The sequence below is a fragment of the Chanos chanos genome, chromosome 6 (genome assembly GCF_902362185.1).
Source record: "Chanos chanos chromosome 6, fChaCha1.1, whole genome shotgun sequence".
Lineage (NCBI taxonomy): Eukaryota > Metazoa > Chordata > Actinopteri > Gonorynchiformes > Chanidae > Chanos > Chanos chanos.
In genome coordinates, this window is record NC_044500.1 from 24,068,456 (window position 1) to 24,083,395 (window position 14,940).

Below are 14,940 nucleotides of genomic sequence, written 5' to 3' on the forward strand. Positions count from 1 at the left end.
CTCTGAGTTTTCACAAAACCTGCTTTCTGGAATACCCCCAGGGCTTCTGCCTCCTGATCAGCACACACATTCTTTCTCCAGGGCTTCTGTCTTTAGCATGTGCATGCGTTTGTGATGTTACTATCAAAATCTCTTCAGTCTGTTTGAATTTGTCATTTTCTCCTTGCAGTAAATATGCTTTTTTGAAATGTACTTTTAAGATGTGTGTATTCCCTTTACAGTGTACTGATTATCGTGTGAAGGAGAAAAACAAGCTTTGCATGACTCTTTTTCTAGCAGTTTCTAAAGACAGGTTGCTTTGACAAATAGATATTGTGAAAGTATTTCTGGATCTTTCTGTCAAATATGGATTTATGATATCAACAAGGTCTTGGGATTTTACTGATTTTCTCTTAACTGTCCTGATCTTTTTTGAATAGCCATTTGGTACTCAAATGGCAACAGTCTGCATGTACAGCTGCACGCAGTGAGAAACGTGACAGCTAAGCAGAGGTCAGACTCATCTGTGCTATACATCTGAAAATGTATAATACATTACCCAGCAGCTTTTCAGCTGTTTATGTGAAATCTGTCAATGAATAAACAAACCATGTGTGAGTGAAAGAGAGCATGAACAGACATTGGAAGTTGCTGGATTTTAGTTTGTGATCAGTGATTAATTTCTCCTCCTTGGTAAATAAATTTTCTCGAGGCACTTACTAAACCAAACTTTATCACTCATGCAGACATTCACTACATCACCAGTGGCATGTTTTCTTTCTTTATTGTCTTAATTTGCCGCCCCCACCCCGGCCCAAAGTATATGACAGGACAGGTGTCCAATAGGGCACTAAAGGTAACAGTGTGTGTGACAGGAAGTTGGGGGCCAGAGCTGAGATCTGTCCAGAGAAGGATATCAGAGACTGAAATGTAAACTACGGCCTGTAAACACGACCTTTACCACAACTCCACTGGCCTAACAAAAAGGCACTACTCAAATTCAGATACTGGGCCCAAAAGAAAAAGAAAAACACAAACACACATACAACACATTTACATATTTATATATTATTATGTAACATGAATTGACTAAATCTGGACCAAGTGACCTTCTGACCTCTGTAAGAAGGCGGTGTGTGCTGGTGGCTTCTCAACACCATCCACGATGCCAATGTAAACTGATCAAGGAATGAGGTTAGATTTTCACAAAACATTTAAAAAACAAACACAGGAGAGTAATCCACACCCCTTCAAAAAAGGGACAAAGAAGGATGCTCATTCTGAAACTTAACATTCCAAAGAAGCAAGCTCGAGCAATACAATACTGCCAGTTAGTGATAAAACTGGACTACGCAAACAAAGAAAAACTGTGAATATTAACATTTAAAAAAGTTTAAAAAAAAAAAAAGAAATGTATATCGTGTGAGTAATAAGAGATGCACATTTTTACAAGGCAAAAATAAATTATGCACTGTAAAAAGGAGCTGGAGCACAAATGTGAATCCCTTGGTTTAACGGGGAGCTGATAGACCCCAACCTCCCCTCACTGAGGGGAAATCTCAACACAACTTTGGGGATCTTGAAGGAGCCCTTTGGTTGGTTCACCACAAAAAGCCCAAACCAGTAAGTGCAAACGTAAGCTGCAGGCCTTTCTCCAGGCCTGTGGAGCACACAGGAAGTGCAGGGAGGCCAGAGGAGCGTGGAGGAGACGGAGGAGACACGTGAGTTTAGAGTTACACACAGCCCCGCACTCTCCTCCCGTGTTTCATCTCTTTGTCAAACAGACGAATGATATGTAGCTGCCATCGTCTTTAGTTCAAAAAAAAGGAAAAGAAAAGGAGTGAATCTGTTGGTCCCCAGGTCTGGTCTTTCAGGCAGAGAGCAGGTCAATGGGGGTCTGGGCCAGAATAAACTCCCCAACCCCAACAAAGTACATGACCTGAGCAATGCCGAACAGTGGCGCGATGACCAGTGCCCTACAGCCTGCCCCTTTCAGGAAGGCCGATGGCCCCTCCTTCCTCAGGATCTTACTGCAAGACAAACACAACAGAGCACTGTCATTAACAAAATCCCAAACAAATCACACTTATGTTAACAACAACTCAGCCTGATCGCTGAGCTGACAGCCTGTCAGATGAGGTTAGTCACAGAGAGAGTCGTTACCTCACACAGTCGATCACACCACTGTAGGTTTCCTCATTAGCACCTTTATTCAGAGACTGCAGTCTGGTCTTCACCACTGCAGAGGGAAAAAAAACAGGCATCTGTGAGTGTACACACTGTTTACACACAGTTAAGTCTCTCGTTTTATTGTACCAGACACATGACGTACCGTCACAGGGGTTGACCACCACAGCAGCAGTGGAGCCGGCAGCACAGCCTGCCACAAACGACCAGTAAAAGGGTGCAGCGCCTTCTGGAGACGGCTTACCCAGACTATTAAGGTTAGCAAAGAGAGGGAAGTACACGATGGAGAAGGGTACATCTCTGAATGGGGAGGAGAGAGAAAAAAAAAACAAAAACAGCTTTAATCTGAAACGCATCTCAGTGACCTTAGATGATGATGATTGGTGATACTATGTTCTGTGATACTGTATCGATGCTCAAAAACACTGTACTAATTTTTAATTAATAGTTTACATGCAAGGACCGGTGGCAGACAGTGGTTCATTTTGTGTTGTGTTTAACCCCCCCAAACCACTTAATAGCAGTGTTGTCTTCAGCCATTTGATTCCTCCACTCCAACGTAACAATATAAACTGAGACATGAAGTAGCGTAAGGGCACATCGCTAATGTTAGCATTAGCAAACCTAGCTGACTAGTAACGTTACCACCGATGGCTAAATCCAAAAGAGTCAGACCAGCTCCTGCGGCATACAGAGCAGAACTATGGGGTCATTTTGGCTTCCACAGTAAAGAAGGTACTAAGGAGATCGAAAAGAGCCATGCTATTTGCAAGCACTTTTATTTTATTTTTTTACTAATATAGACAAATGTCAATTCATTTGTTCAGATTGCACAAAAAGTGGTGCTGTTGGATGTTACAGGGACTGTGAAAAATGCAAATGCAGGTCACACTGCTTTGACTGCACAAAAAAGTAAACTTTTTTTACTCAGATTTTATGCTAATTGTAGCATGTTGAAGGGGTAGATGGGTGGAGCTTCCCAGTATGCCTTAGGGTGCTGGACTGTTGTTCAGCCCCAGTTCGTTATTGTTCAGCTTGTTTCCCTTTTGTGTGTAGTAGAAGTGTATCTGTATTGTTTATCATGTAGTCTTTGTGTTGTGTTGAATACCTGTGACAGTTTTGATGTTAACTGTGTACCATAAATGTAATTGTCTTTGTGAATGATGTAATCCCCTCCTACTGTGTCAGTAAATTAAGTATGATGTTTCCTGGTTATTGCTGTTGCTAAATAAACAGCTTGTTGCAAAAGCAGCTTCTTCATTGAAAAGAAAACATTGCTCGCCACAATATGGTAGTGTGCTCTTTAACCCATGACAGTATTTTTAAAATTAAATGTAAAAAAAAGTCACAATACATCACCTTGCTTACATTATTACAATATAATGAATCATAACCCCTGTATCGTGATATATGTATCACCAGATTCTTACCAACACACAGTCCTAGAACTACAGTGGAACGGACACAAATACTTAGATTACAAAATGTGACAAGATGAACGCTTGACCAGATCCTTAAAGGCAAAGAGCACTTTCATCTCTAAACATCAGCTATTTCTACCAACCCTGCAGTGATGAGTACAGTGACTGAGTTGACTTTACCTCATGAGTGTGGCGCCCAGACCCTTGTACAGCCCGCGGATGCCCTCTTTGAGGAGCAAGTCCTTGGCGATCTGTGTGGCAGACACCGTGCCAGGTGAGCTGGGCACCACAGTGTAGGAGCGACTGAGGACAGCATTGGTGGGGTTGAGTTTGGTAGGGGCCAGAATACCTGGCTTTCGCTGTTGGGCAGCTGTGGGCAAACAAGGAGCAAACAAGGTTATTTCGCAGTCCACATAACTGTGTCTAATGCAGTGTGTGTGTGGAGAAAGAGCAGGGTGGTTACCTAGTCTTCCAGCATCCTGCAGCTGGATCTTCAGCATCTCCATGGGAGTTGTTATGACAACCTGGCACATTCCTGCACCACAGCCAGCAAGCATCTCCTTAAAAACTGTCAGCCCTTTCCTGAGTCGACAACAACAAAAAAAAACAAGCAATGTCTAATCTGCCTGGAGGGTGTGTGTATGTGCGAGTGTATGTGTTTAATGCTAGAAAAAACTCTGTGACTGAAGCATCCAAAGTTTGTTTGTACAAAGGTAAAATCTAACTGAAATATGGTAAAACGTGTATACATTTTGAAACACGAGGGCAGTGTTAGTCAGACGTACCCGTCTTTGGAGAGGTGGTGGCGGAAGAAGTCATTTGCAGCCAGTTTGATCGCCTTCTCAGGGGTGACCAGTGTGAGATTAACAGCAGCACCTACAAAAAAAAAAAGATAATATATTACATAAAATCATTCCAAATAATCTAACACCTGACAGAACAATGACTACAGTCCCCCTCCACCATCAGACCATATGAATGATACGTTATCATATAGAAACACAGATTCTCTGTGGTCAAATGAGACCATTACTAATGCACAGAAAGAGGAGCTGGTGTGGGATGGAATGATGGGGTGGGGGGAGGGGACAGTTCACATAACCAGAAAGATGAGGAGAACAAAGCAGCACAGAACTACTCTAAACAACTGATGAGGACAGAAACTGAAACTAGAGAAATGGAGAATGCAGGCACAATCCAGACATGAAACAGACAGATGAAACAGGCAGAGTTAACATCTAAGTTAACATCTCCTAGTGCAGCACCTTAAGAGGGGCGTAGTGGTGTCAGTAACAGACTCAACAAAAGAAAGCAGACAGTGAAAAGGTCGTAATTGGACAGACAATGAGACAGGACACTAAGAAAGAGATGTTTTACAGAAGTCAGTCAATTAAGAAATAGCATGGTCAAAAAATCATTAGTAAAGAACACAGAAGGACAGAGAGAAGTAACTGTATACAAATGGCTATCAAGACAAGGAGCAAAAATATCCAACAAATAGTACAAAAAAATCTTGGTGCCTAAATGGTAACGTAGTGGAGTGGTAAGAACCATGCTATGATTTGCCTCCAACGCGGCTGCGCCTTATCGGCTAGCCCTCATTTTCCCAGGGGGACCCACGTCTGTAATATGAAAAACACAGAGGCAGCAAACAGCAATCCGCACACAACTGGAGACTTATATCAGTCTCCAAACTCCCCAACTGACACTTCAACACATTCACACACACTCTTCACCTTTTCATCTGTACAGTGTTTCTTATGTCAACCCATTGCCCTCCTCTGCGTATAGAAGATTCAGTTAGGTCATGATACCTTAAAGTGTAATTGAGAGGAAGACAGGAATGGGATGGTTCCAAAAATAGTTTTGCTCTTGGATACTAAGAAACGCAACTTATTCAACTTCAACCAGATCTGCATAAATACTTGTAAGAGCACCTCTGGTGTATGTTAACTGTCCTTAGAGATACTGTTTCCAAATAAAGATTTACCTCCTTATATTAAAGGCATGTGAGAACTACAGATCTAAATTTAAACGTGGATGAGTGGCAGAAGACTACATGATCACCCTGTGGCCACATTCAGCTCATTCTCAACTACTAAAGTCAGGAACAAAATAAAATGGAAATCATTCAAAAATGAGAATGCACTTCCTTTGGGCCAAGACATCCAGAACCACACTTCGAAAACACTGGACTGGAACACATCTTACCTCTGTACATGCCAAAGTAGCCCTCCGACCGCACCGTTTTTACCAGACAGTCCATCCTATAAAACGAGAGAGAGAGAGAGAAGAGCTGGTTATACAGGGATGAATCAGAGTAAGAGTCACATGCTGGGGACGGACAGGCTGACTGAGTGTCTGTGACTGTGTGAGTCATAATGCCCAAGAGGATTAGGAGTGGTGCTGGCAGCTGAATGGATGAGTAGAACAGTCATACATTCCCCAGGATTAGAGTGAAGGGGCCAACTGACAACTGCCATGTGCTATCAGCTCTCACCAGCCCGGCATTCTCTGCATTACCAAGATATCTCAGGACCAAGAGCGAGCCATCTCTAAGCCTCTACACTGTTAGATCTGGGCCCATATCCAAGGTTACCATCAGCATACACAAACAAGATTCTCTCGATACTGCTCATACCAGCATTTCTCACTCCAAACAGTAAACACGCTATGTGTTTCCACATGGCATATCCAGCAGGCTAAATACAGAAAGACCACCTGACCTCAGTTGAAAACTAAAACAAAAGGCCACACAGTGCTACTTGTGTCCTGGTGGAGTTACAGCTAGTAGATGGTTTTATGTTCTCAGAGAGACAGTTTGCGTAGGTACTGGCCATGTGGACTTGTGTAGACACTAAAACACACACTAAGAACATGTGGCTGATTAGATGATGAGGGTAAGCAACTCTGAGGACATTATTTAAGAAGGTTGGCAGGAAGAGGTAGGAATATCTCATATTCACACAACTACTCAGGCAATGCCCACACTGCCAGCATTGGTGGTGTAAATGGCAGAACTGTTCTGATTTTCTCTACTCAGTTCAATGACAGCATTCTCAGCATTTAAGATTTTCTACTGACCACTTCATATAGAAAAAGGAGTTGATATTTTCACTCATATGGACTGATCACAATTATTTTTTGCTTATTAGTACAGATATAGACATATTAATATATTTTATTAACACATTTTTTAGTACAAATACTGATTGTAACTGAGTATACCAACAGCACATTCAGAACACACAGGTCCAGTGTGAACATTCAGGTGAAATGTTTTATTACACAGAGCTGTGCTGGTCATTACCACAGGAACAGATTAACCGGCAGGGTACCCGCAGCAATTTTTTATTTTTTTTTTCCACACTGGTGTAGGAGTTTCCTGTTTTACTTTGAAGATGTCTCATCAGTGATGATGTAAAATTGCTGAAGTTTTTACTTCACTCACTCCACGCGAGACATTAGTTACGTGGGTATTAAAAACATCAATTTCAGGCAAAGACCTCACGTTTCAGGTATTTTCCAGCATGTCTCCAACAGTCTTGAATTCTAATCCAGAGCCAAACAAAGGCATGTGTCAAATCTGATTTTATCTGCATACATCCCTGTATCACGGCGCAACACTCAGTATAATGTGACAGGAATTGAAACGGGTCTGAAAAGTCTCATACCAGACCAATTCTACTGTCATTAATATAACATGCCGAGCCTACTGTCACTAATATAACATGCCAAGCAATAGCATTAGCAGAAAAAGCAGAGACAGATCTTACATGCTCTTGTAGACCTGCTGGCCTTGCCTCTGGTTCTGAAGTCTTGTCTTCGCAAGGTCAATGGGGAACACACACGTTACCCCAACAATTCCTGCAAGGCCTCCATTTATCAGCTTGGCAGGAAGGCTGTGAACATAGAATCATATCTCTTAATAAAAACAATAACATGTAATAATCATCCCTTAATTAACAGCCCATTCTGACCAGTTAAAAGTTACTGAGCTCAGCTGTATTTAAATATGTTCTTGCTTAACAAACAATCTAAAGAATTTTTAAAGCATTAGACAGAAAAAGAAAAAAAAACAGACCATACCTGATTTGTTGCTGAGACATTGTTAAACACAGTAGAGAGAAAGTATCAATGGCTTTTGAAATAATTCCTTAGCTGACAGTGGGCTGGCAAGCAGTCAAGTCTTTGAACTGATACCTAGAGGGCAAAAATTGTTTACCAGTTAACCTACAGCGAGAATAGGCTTGATATACGATACCTAAAGAACACGTCACGTACTTATAGCAGCCTACACATTCACTAAGCTCTTCCCACACAATGACATGTCACCGACGGTGACTGAGAATGGACAGCCCACTTCCGGGCTTGAACTAAAAACGCCGTTTGGGCATGTTACGACGACTCAGATTACTGTGAATAAATACTGACTGTCTATTTGTGATCTAATGTCCGTGGCATTCATATCATCCAACTTCATCGGAGCAGGCTTGCCGGCAACGAGATATAACACATTCTATTGAACCGCCTGTTTCAGCAGCACCCAGTCTTTACCCATTTTCATAGCCAGTGGTATTCTTCACATCTTTTGAAGTACTCTCTGGCTCCGACCAAGCACTACAGCTGTCTGTAGACTCTAATGTCGGCATATGTTATAATCTCTCCTTATAACAGTCTGAATGCCACTTTGAATTTAAAATATTTACAAGAGAGCATTTACAGCCCGCAGATGGCATCCGCTAATTATACGAATGACTCGCTGCTCCTGTTCAAACTGGGGTCACTACAAATCAACTACCGTTGGCACCTTTCGGTGCTAATGAAATGTATTTCAAATTACTTTTACCAGACCGAACTATGTTAATAGCAGCAAAGCGTTATTCATTGTCAGACTCTGGCAGTTATCGTACCGCCTGATTTCACTACCAGTTCCTTTTTCAGACAGCCGGAAATGAAACTTTTTGCACTAGCAAGGCAAACGGCATTACCAGGCGGCCCGAAAGCAATGGAGGGTTTTTGCTTGCGAGCTAAATTTAATTAATTCAGTACAATTCGACTGTCCGTTATAAAGTCAATTACAACTTATTTTACTCTTATAAATTAAGGATTATTACTTTAATAATAACCCTGCAACGCGTTACAAGACACACTTAAAATATCCAAACAAGTCATAGACTTTTCGTCACTTTCAAGTGTAACAATCACTGTAAGGTATTTTAAGCAAAATCACACTTACGCGTTCACTGAAATCGATAAATTCGAAAATTAGGTTTCCAGAGAGTCTCGTCTCTAAACTTCTCTCTTTACACTGGGCTTCCGAGAATGAATCAAACTAGAATATTCCCTCAGTATATATGCAGGGAGGAGGGGCTAAGGCTCTCTGAGGGGTCTAATCGTGCCCTGCTCATGCGCAGCATCTCGCCGCCGCAGGCCAGCTCTAGCTAACTATACAAGAGCCAACCTGCAAAGACTAAAAGAAATAGGCGCTATACCAAGTTTATTGTAGATATTGTGTTATTCTGTTGCAGAATTGTTTTTTATTTATTGTTATTTGTCGTTTTTAATTTCAAACAATATAAAAGTCGCCAGTCTTTGTTACACTAATCTTCATCGTCGTCCTCCTCTTCCTCCTCCTCTACTTCCTTCTTTCTTCAATGACGTTTAATGTGGCGTATAGGTAAATTGGTTGCATTACCACCACCAACTGGATGGAGTATGTAGTGGTGACCTTACTTGCCCAACCTCATTGTTTAAAAAATGAAGAATGATAAAGTCCGAGAGAGAGAGAGAGAGAGAGAGAGAGAGAGAATTTATATGTTATACACTTAATCAATAGTAGGTGTAACTAGTATGATATATAGCATTATGTTACCCATCCAAATGAACTTTAAAATAATGCTGTGGGTATTTATATGCTATCTCCGCACCCCAGTAAACCATCAATTGAAAGGTTTGCGCACTGACTGAGGACAAGATGCTGTTACAAAACTTCAATCCCTTTTTCGGGCCTATTACGTGATGTCTGAGTTAATCCAGGTAACAGAGTTAACAGAGACGTGTAAATCTGACTTTCTCCCTCTTGTTTTTGTCGTCAAATCTTCATTTTTTATGCCCTATGCATTTGGCAGATCTGAGATCTGAACACGACACAACAATACCTCTCACAGACGTAAATCACAACTGATAGAGCACTGAGACTCAGTGGGAGAAGTAAGGCTTTACCGTGCTCTGTAGAAAAGAGAACAAATTTTCTCTCTCAATTCAAGGGCGTAACTGTATCTCGTTAGTCTGACAATTACTCCTTGTTCCCCATGAATTAAAAAAGAAAATTTAATTACTCGCTAATTTAGCCATGAACGTAGGGTCTTCCACGCATCGAGTAGACTAGGCTGCATCAACCTGAGCTTCAACAGTGCCACACACAGAGTGACTAAGACATATTCAAGGAATGGTCTACTGATAAAAGCGTTAGGGCATTTGAAGTTTACGAGCACAAGTGTTTACACTGTAAAATAATCCCTGAGCTTTCTCTTTTGTATTGTTCTTGCCTTCCTTTTAGCCATGACGGAAAACTCGCGCACGAAAAGATCTCACTATCCCACAATCCCTATCAACACCGCTTGCTTTGGGTCATTGATAAACGTTGCCATAACAACAGAGACGTTTATGCTCGTGCAATTCGTCGACTAAAAGTTTTTTCCCTCTCTGTCAGTGGGTTAGATGAGAACCGAATTCTTTCGACAGATCTATTCATATTGTTAAAAGCAAAATCCTGGACCCCCCCCCCCCATGAGTAACGCCTAGTGTCAGATTGGTATTGTATTGTCCACTACCGAGCGAAGTAAAAGATTTACGTTTATCATTTGTTCGTACATCGTTTATTTGGGTCGTTGCATGCATGCATAGACTATGGCTATCTGAGCAGTAGTGATGCAGTTCGCCAACGAGTCGTTCTTTTTGAACCACTCTTTTTAAGTGAGTCATTCATATCGGTTCACCAGCACTTCTGAGTCGTTCTTTTTTGTTGAGTCGTTTGTTTGTTTTTCAGTCCAAAAATAGGTCGCAGTAACGGCCGCCTTTTAAGAAAACTAATGATCTTACCACGATGACAAGTGTTTACATTAAGGCCTACCAAAGTGCAGTAATTATTTTAAATCTTTGTATTACAGACCTCTGCGTGAAGAGACAAGGGGGCAGTTTACGGCATGCGTGAGCTCTGAGAATTCGACAGCTAAGGAGGGAGATTCAAACTTGGCAGTACGCGCCTGTTAGACTTCGTCCATTAAAAATATAGTTTATCCAACTAATTCTCCATCTAATTAGTTATTCTCCAACCGGATTACAAATACAAAAATCTCATCGTGGAGCAACTTGAGAGATTTATCGACGATTGCTTTTCGCAGTGCGTCATGGAGACACTTGCCTGCCAACAGAAAACACTAACCCGGCGAAGAGGAAAAAAACCGACTCCTCTACCAGTACGGACGATCTCACCACCACCGGAATCGAGGTCAGTATACTCGCCTCCATTAATAAAAAACTTGATATCCTTGGCGTGCTGCATCAAGAAATAAAAGAGCTGCGCGCCAGCCTCGAGTTCACCCACCACCAGGTTGAGATTCTCCAAAAACACAACTCAGAACTCCAAACTACGACGAAAACCCTTACGAACCAGATGAACTTTGTTTTGAAAGAGAATAAGGCTATGAAAGAAACCATCCTGGATTTACAAACTAGAAGTATGCGAGACAATCTGATATTCTCTGGAATTCCAGAAAGCATACCAGACAACCCGGAAGCCCTCATTAAAGATTTTATGCGGCGCGATCTAAAAATTCCACCAGAGACTGTGGACAACATAACTTTTCACCGCGTTCACCGCCTCGGCGCGCGCACAAACAAAGGTCCCCGCGCTATCATTGCAAAATTCGAACACTTCCAGCAAAAAGAACTGGTGAAACACAATGGGAAGGAACTGAGGGGCACCAAATTCGGCCTCAACGACCAGTTCCCTCGGGAAATAAACGAGCGCCGCAAAATATTATGGCCAATTCTTAAAAAGCACAGGGAACAGGGCAAGCGGACTTCCCTTGTTGTGGACAAACTCTACATCGATGGACATCTATTTCGAGACTGTAACACCACACCCTGGCTTCTCTGAGACCCCGCTATACCAACAATGCCGGCTGCTAACAATTAACCCTCCTACTGCTGTGTAACTAACTCCACTGTCTTGACAACCTCAACACCAACACTCACACCCTCTATCTTACTTACTTATTCACTCTCTCTCTCACACACACACACACTACCTACACACATTTATTTATATATATATATATATATATATATATATATATATATATATATATATATATATATATATATATATATCTTTCTCCCTCTCTATGTTCTATTCTATCTCATTGTTATCTGTTTGTCTTGTTTTTCTTCTGTATTCTCCTGCGTCTGTCTGTGTCTATCTTTGTTTAGAAAATGGAGAGAAGGGAAACTGGGAGAAAATGGGGATATGCATTAACTCTTAATTGGGACGACACTGTATTATGATGTAAGCAGGATGATTATGGCAAAGTCGCTTCTCTATGATGTTATTTCATTTTACTGTTAATGGCTGCGTTATTACTGCAGGTATCTAATTTTTTACCAAATGTGGTATTGCAAACAAACACCAGCCCACTACTAATTTCACAATCATATCTACTCTTCCTATTATATAGAACACACACAATACTACATAACACTCAGCTTTACAACTGACTTCAATTCTTATAAAACATGTCGCTCAAATTCATAACCTGGAATATCCGTGGGATTTCCTCACAGGCGAAGAAAGTTAAAATTTTCAACCACCTAATCAAATTACAGGCTGACATATGCTTACTACAAGAAACCCATATAACAGCAGCTGAATCTCAAAAGTTAAAAACCCCACATTTCAATCAAGTATTCTCATCAACCTATAACTCAAAGAAAAGAGGTGTATCAATTTTAATAAACAAAAGAATACCATTAATTCATAAAACCACCATTACTGATCCTGAAGGGCGATATGTCATCATCAACGCTTCCATTAACAGCAACAATATCACCATAGCAAACATATACGGCCCCAATACTGACGATCCCACTTTCTTCCATACATTTTTCTCTTCACTGAGTGAAACCCCAAATTCAACAATAATAATTGGAGGTGATTTCAACACTGTCATCAACACCAACCTAGATAGGTCTAGCATATCAGGTAATTCTAGAAATTGGCACTCCACCGAAACACTAAAGCAGTATATGAAAGATTTTGGCCTTGGTGATAGTTGGCGATTAAAAAACCCTTCAACCAGAGAATACACGTACTTCTCACCGGTTCACCAGTCATTCTCTCGCATAGACTTTTTTCTTACCAGTAATTCAATTATATCTGATATTTCAGACTTTCACACCCACCCCATCATAATTAGCGATCATGCCCCTGTATCCTTCAATCTAAACACTAAACAATTTAAACAACCCTCACCCAGATGGCGTTTCAATATCTCGCTGCTTAAAGATCCTGATTTTAACACTTTCTTCAGAGAAGAATGGACATCCTTCATGGAAATAAACGATTCCCCGGATATCTCACCCTCATTACTGTGGGAAACTGCTAAAGTAGTACTGAGAGGAAAAATCATATCATACTCATCACACAAGAAGAAAAAGGAAAATGAGATTGAAAAGAAATTGGAACAAAAACTCAGAGAATTAAATGTCAAGTATGCTAATAATCCCACGGAACAACTTCTGAATGAATTAACAACAACCAATTTTCAATTGAACACTATTATAAACAAGAAAAACCAATTCATACTGCAAAGACTAAGACATGACAATTTTGAATACAGCAACAAATCTGGTAAATATCTGGCAAACCAATTAAAACGAACCAAAGACAAATCAATTATCCCGGTCATAAAGAACTCAGCAGGGGAAACCATGCAAACACCTACAGATATAAATAATACATTTCGGGAATTTTACATTAAATTATACACCTCAGATCATGAACCAAAATTGACAGACATCCACTCCTTCCTCAATAGTACTGACCTTCCTCAGCTTAACAAGGAAACAGCAAATGAACTAGATGCACCATTATCATTGGAAGAATTCTATAACGCCCTCAACCAGATACCAAATAAGAAAGCAGCAGGACCTGACGGTTTCCCTGCTGAGTTCTTTAAGCACTTCTGGCACACAATCTCCCCACTTTTCTTTAGAATGACTGTTGATATTAAACAAAACTCAAAAATCCCGCCACATATGAACACAGCACTCCTCTCAGTACTACTGAAGCCTGACAAAGACCCAACCCTATGTTCTAGCTACCGCCCCCCCTATCACTCATCAATACCGATCTCAAAATTATCAGTAAAGCGCTAGCCATCAGAATTGAAAGAGTAACCCCATCACTAATCCACTCAGACCAAACCGGATTTATCAAAGGAAGAGATTCATCAAATAACATGCGCAGACTATTCAATTTAATCAATATATCCCAAAAAAGTAAAACAAAAACAATACTTGTTTCGTTAGATGCGGAAAAGGCATTTGATAAAGTAAACAGGACATTTCTATTCAAAACACTTCAGAAGTTTGGATTCGGGGAATCGTTTATTCAATGGATAAAAACACTGTATAACTCACCGATGGCCACAGTTTCTACTAACGGACTAACATCACAGAGTTTCATGCTACACAGAGGGACCAGGCAAGGATGTCCACTCTCACCATCACTTTTCGCCCTGTTCATTGAACCTCTAGCTGCTGCAGTACACCAAAACAACAACATCAAAGGAATTCAAACCCCCAACACACACCACAAACTCAGCCTTTACGCAGACGACATACTGCTTTGCCTCCAAGACCCATCAAATTCCCTGCAAGAAGCCATGAAGCTTATCAATTTATTTTCTGAAATATCAGACTACACTGTAAACTGGACAAAATCAACAATTTTACCCATCTGCGGTGATGACTCATACGCTACAGCGAAAAACACGCCCCTCACCTCCTCAAGTAATGTTAAATATCTAGGCATAAATATCTCCGCCAAGCTGTCAGAGTTGTTTCGCCTTAATTTCACTCCACTATTAAAATCAATAGAAAATGACTTAAACCGCTGGACAAATTTACCACTCTCTCTAAATGGCAGAATAGCAATTGTAAAAATGACCATACTACCTAAAGTGAACTACCTCTTCAAAATGACTCCAACTCAACCCACTACTAACTGGTTTAATTCACTCAACTCCATGACAACTAAATTCTACTGGAAAAATAAACCACCCCGGAT

General features: G+C 40.8%; 1 protein-coding gene across 1 annotated transcript; it reads right to left on the minus strand.

The window, feature by feature from the left end:
• Positions 1–774: 774 nt before the first annotated feature.
• Positions 775–8,895, minus strand: slc25a55a (solute carrier family 25 member 55a). The gene is made up of 11 exons (XM_030777515.1): positions 8,827–8,895; positions 7,677–7,790; positions 7,364–7,489; positions 5,799–5,854; positions 4,373–4,463; positions 4,051–4,169; positions 3,768–3,957; positions 2,312–2,466; positions 2,143–2,218; positions 1,884–2,009; positions 775–1,571 (listed from the first exon to the last, which is right to left on the minus strand). The coding sequence occupies exons 2-11, from the start codon at positions 7,694–7,696 to the stop codon at positions 1,523–1,525; spliced, it is 1,008 nt and encodes a 335-aa protein (XP_030633375.1). The 5' UTR covers positions 7,697–7,790; positions 8,827–8,895; the 3' UTR covers positions 775–1,522.
• Positions 8,896–14,940: the final 6,045 nt, after the last annotated feature.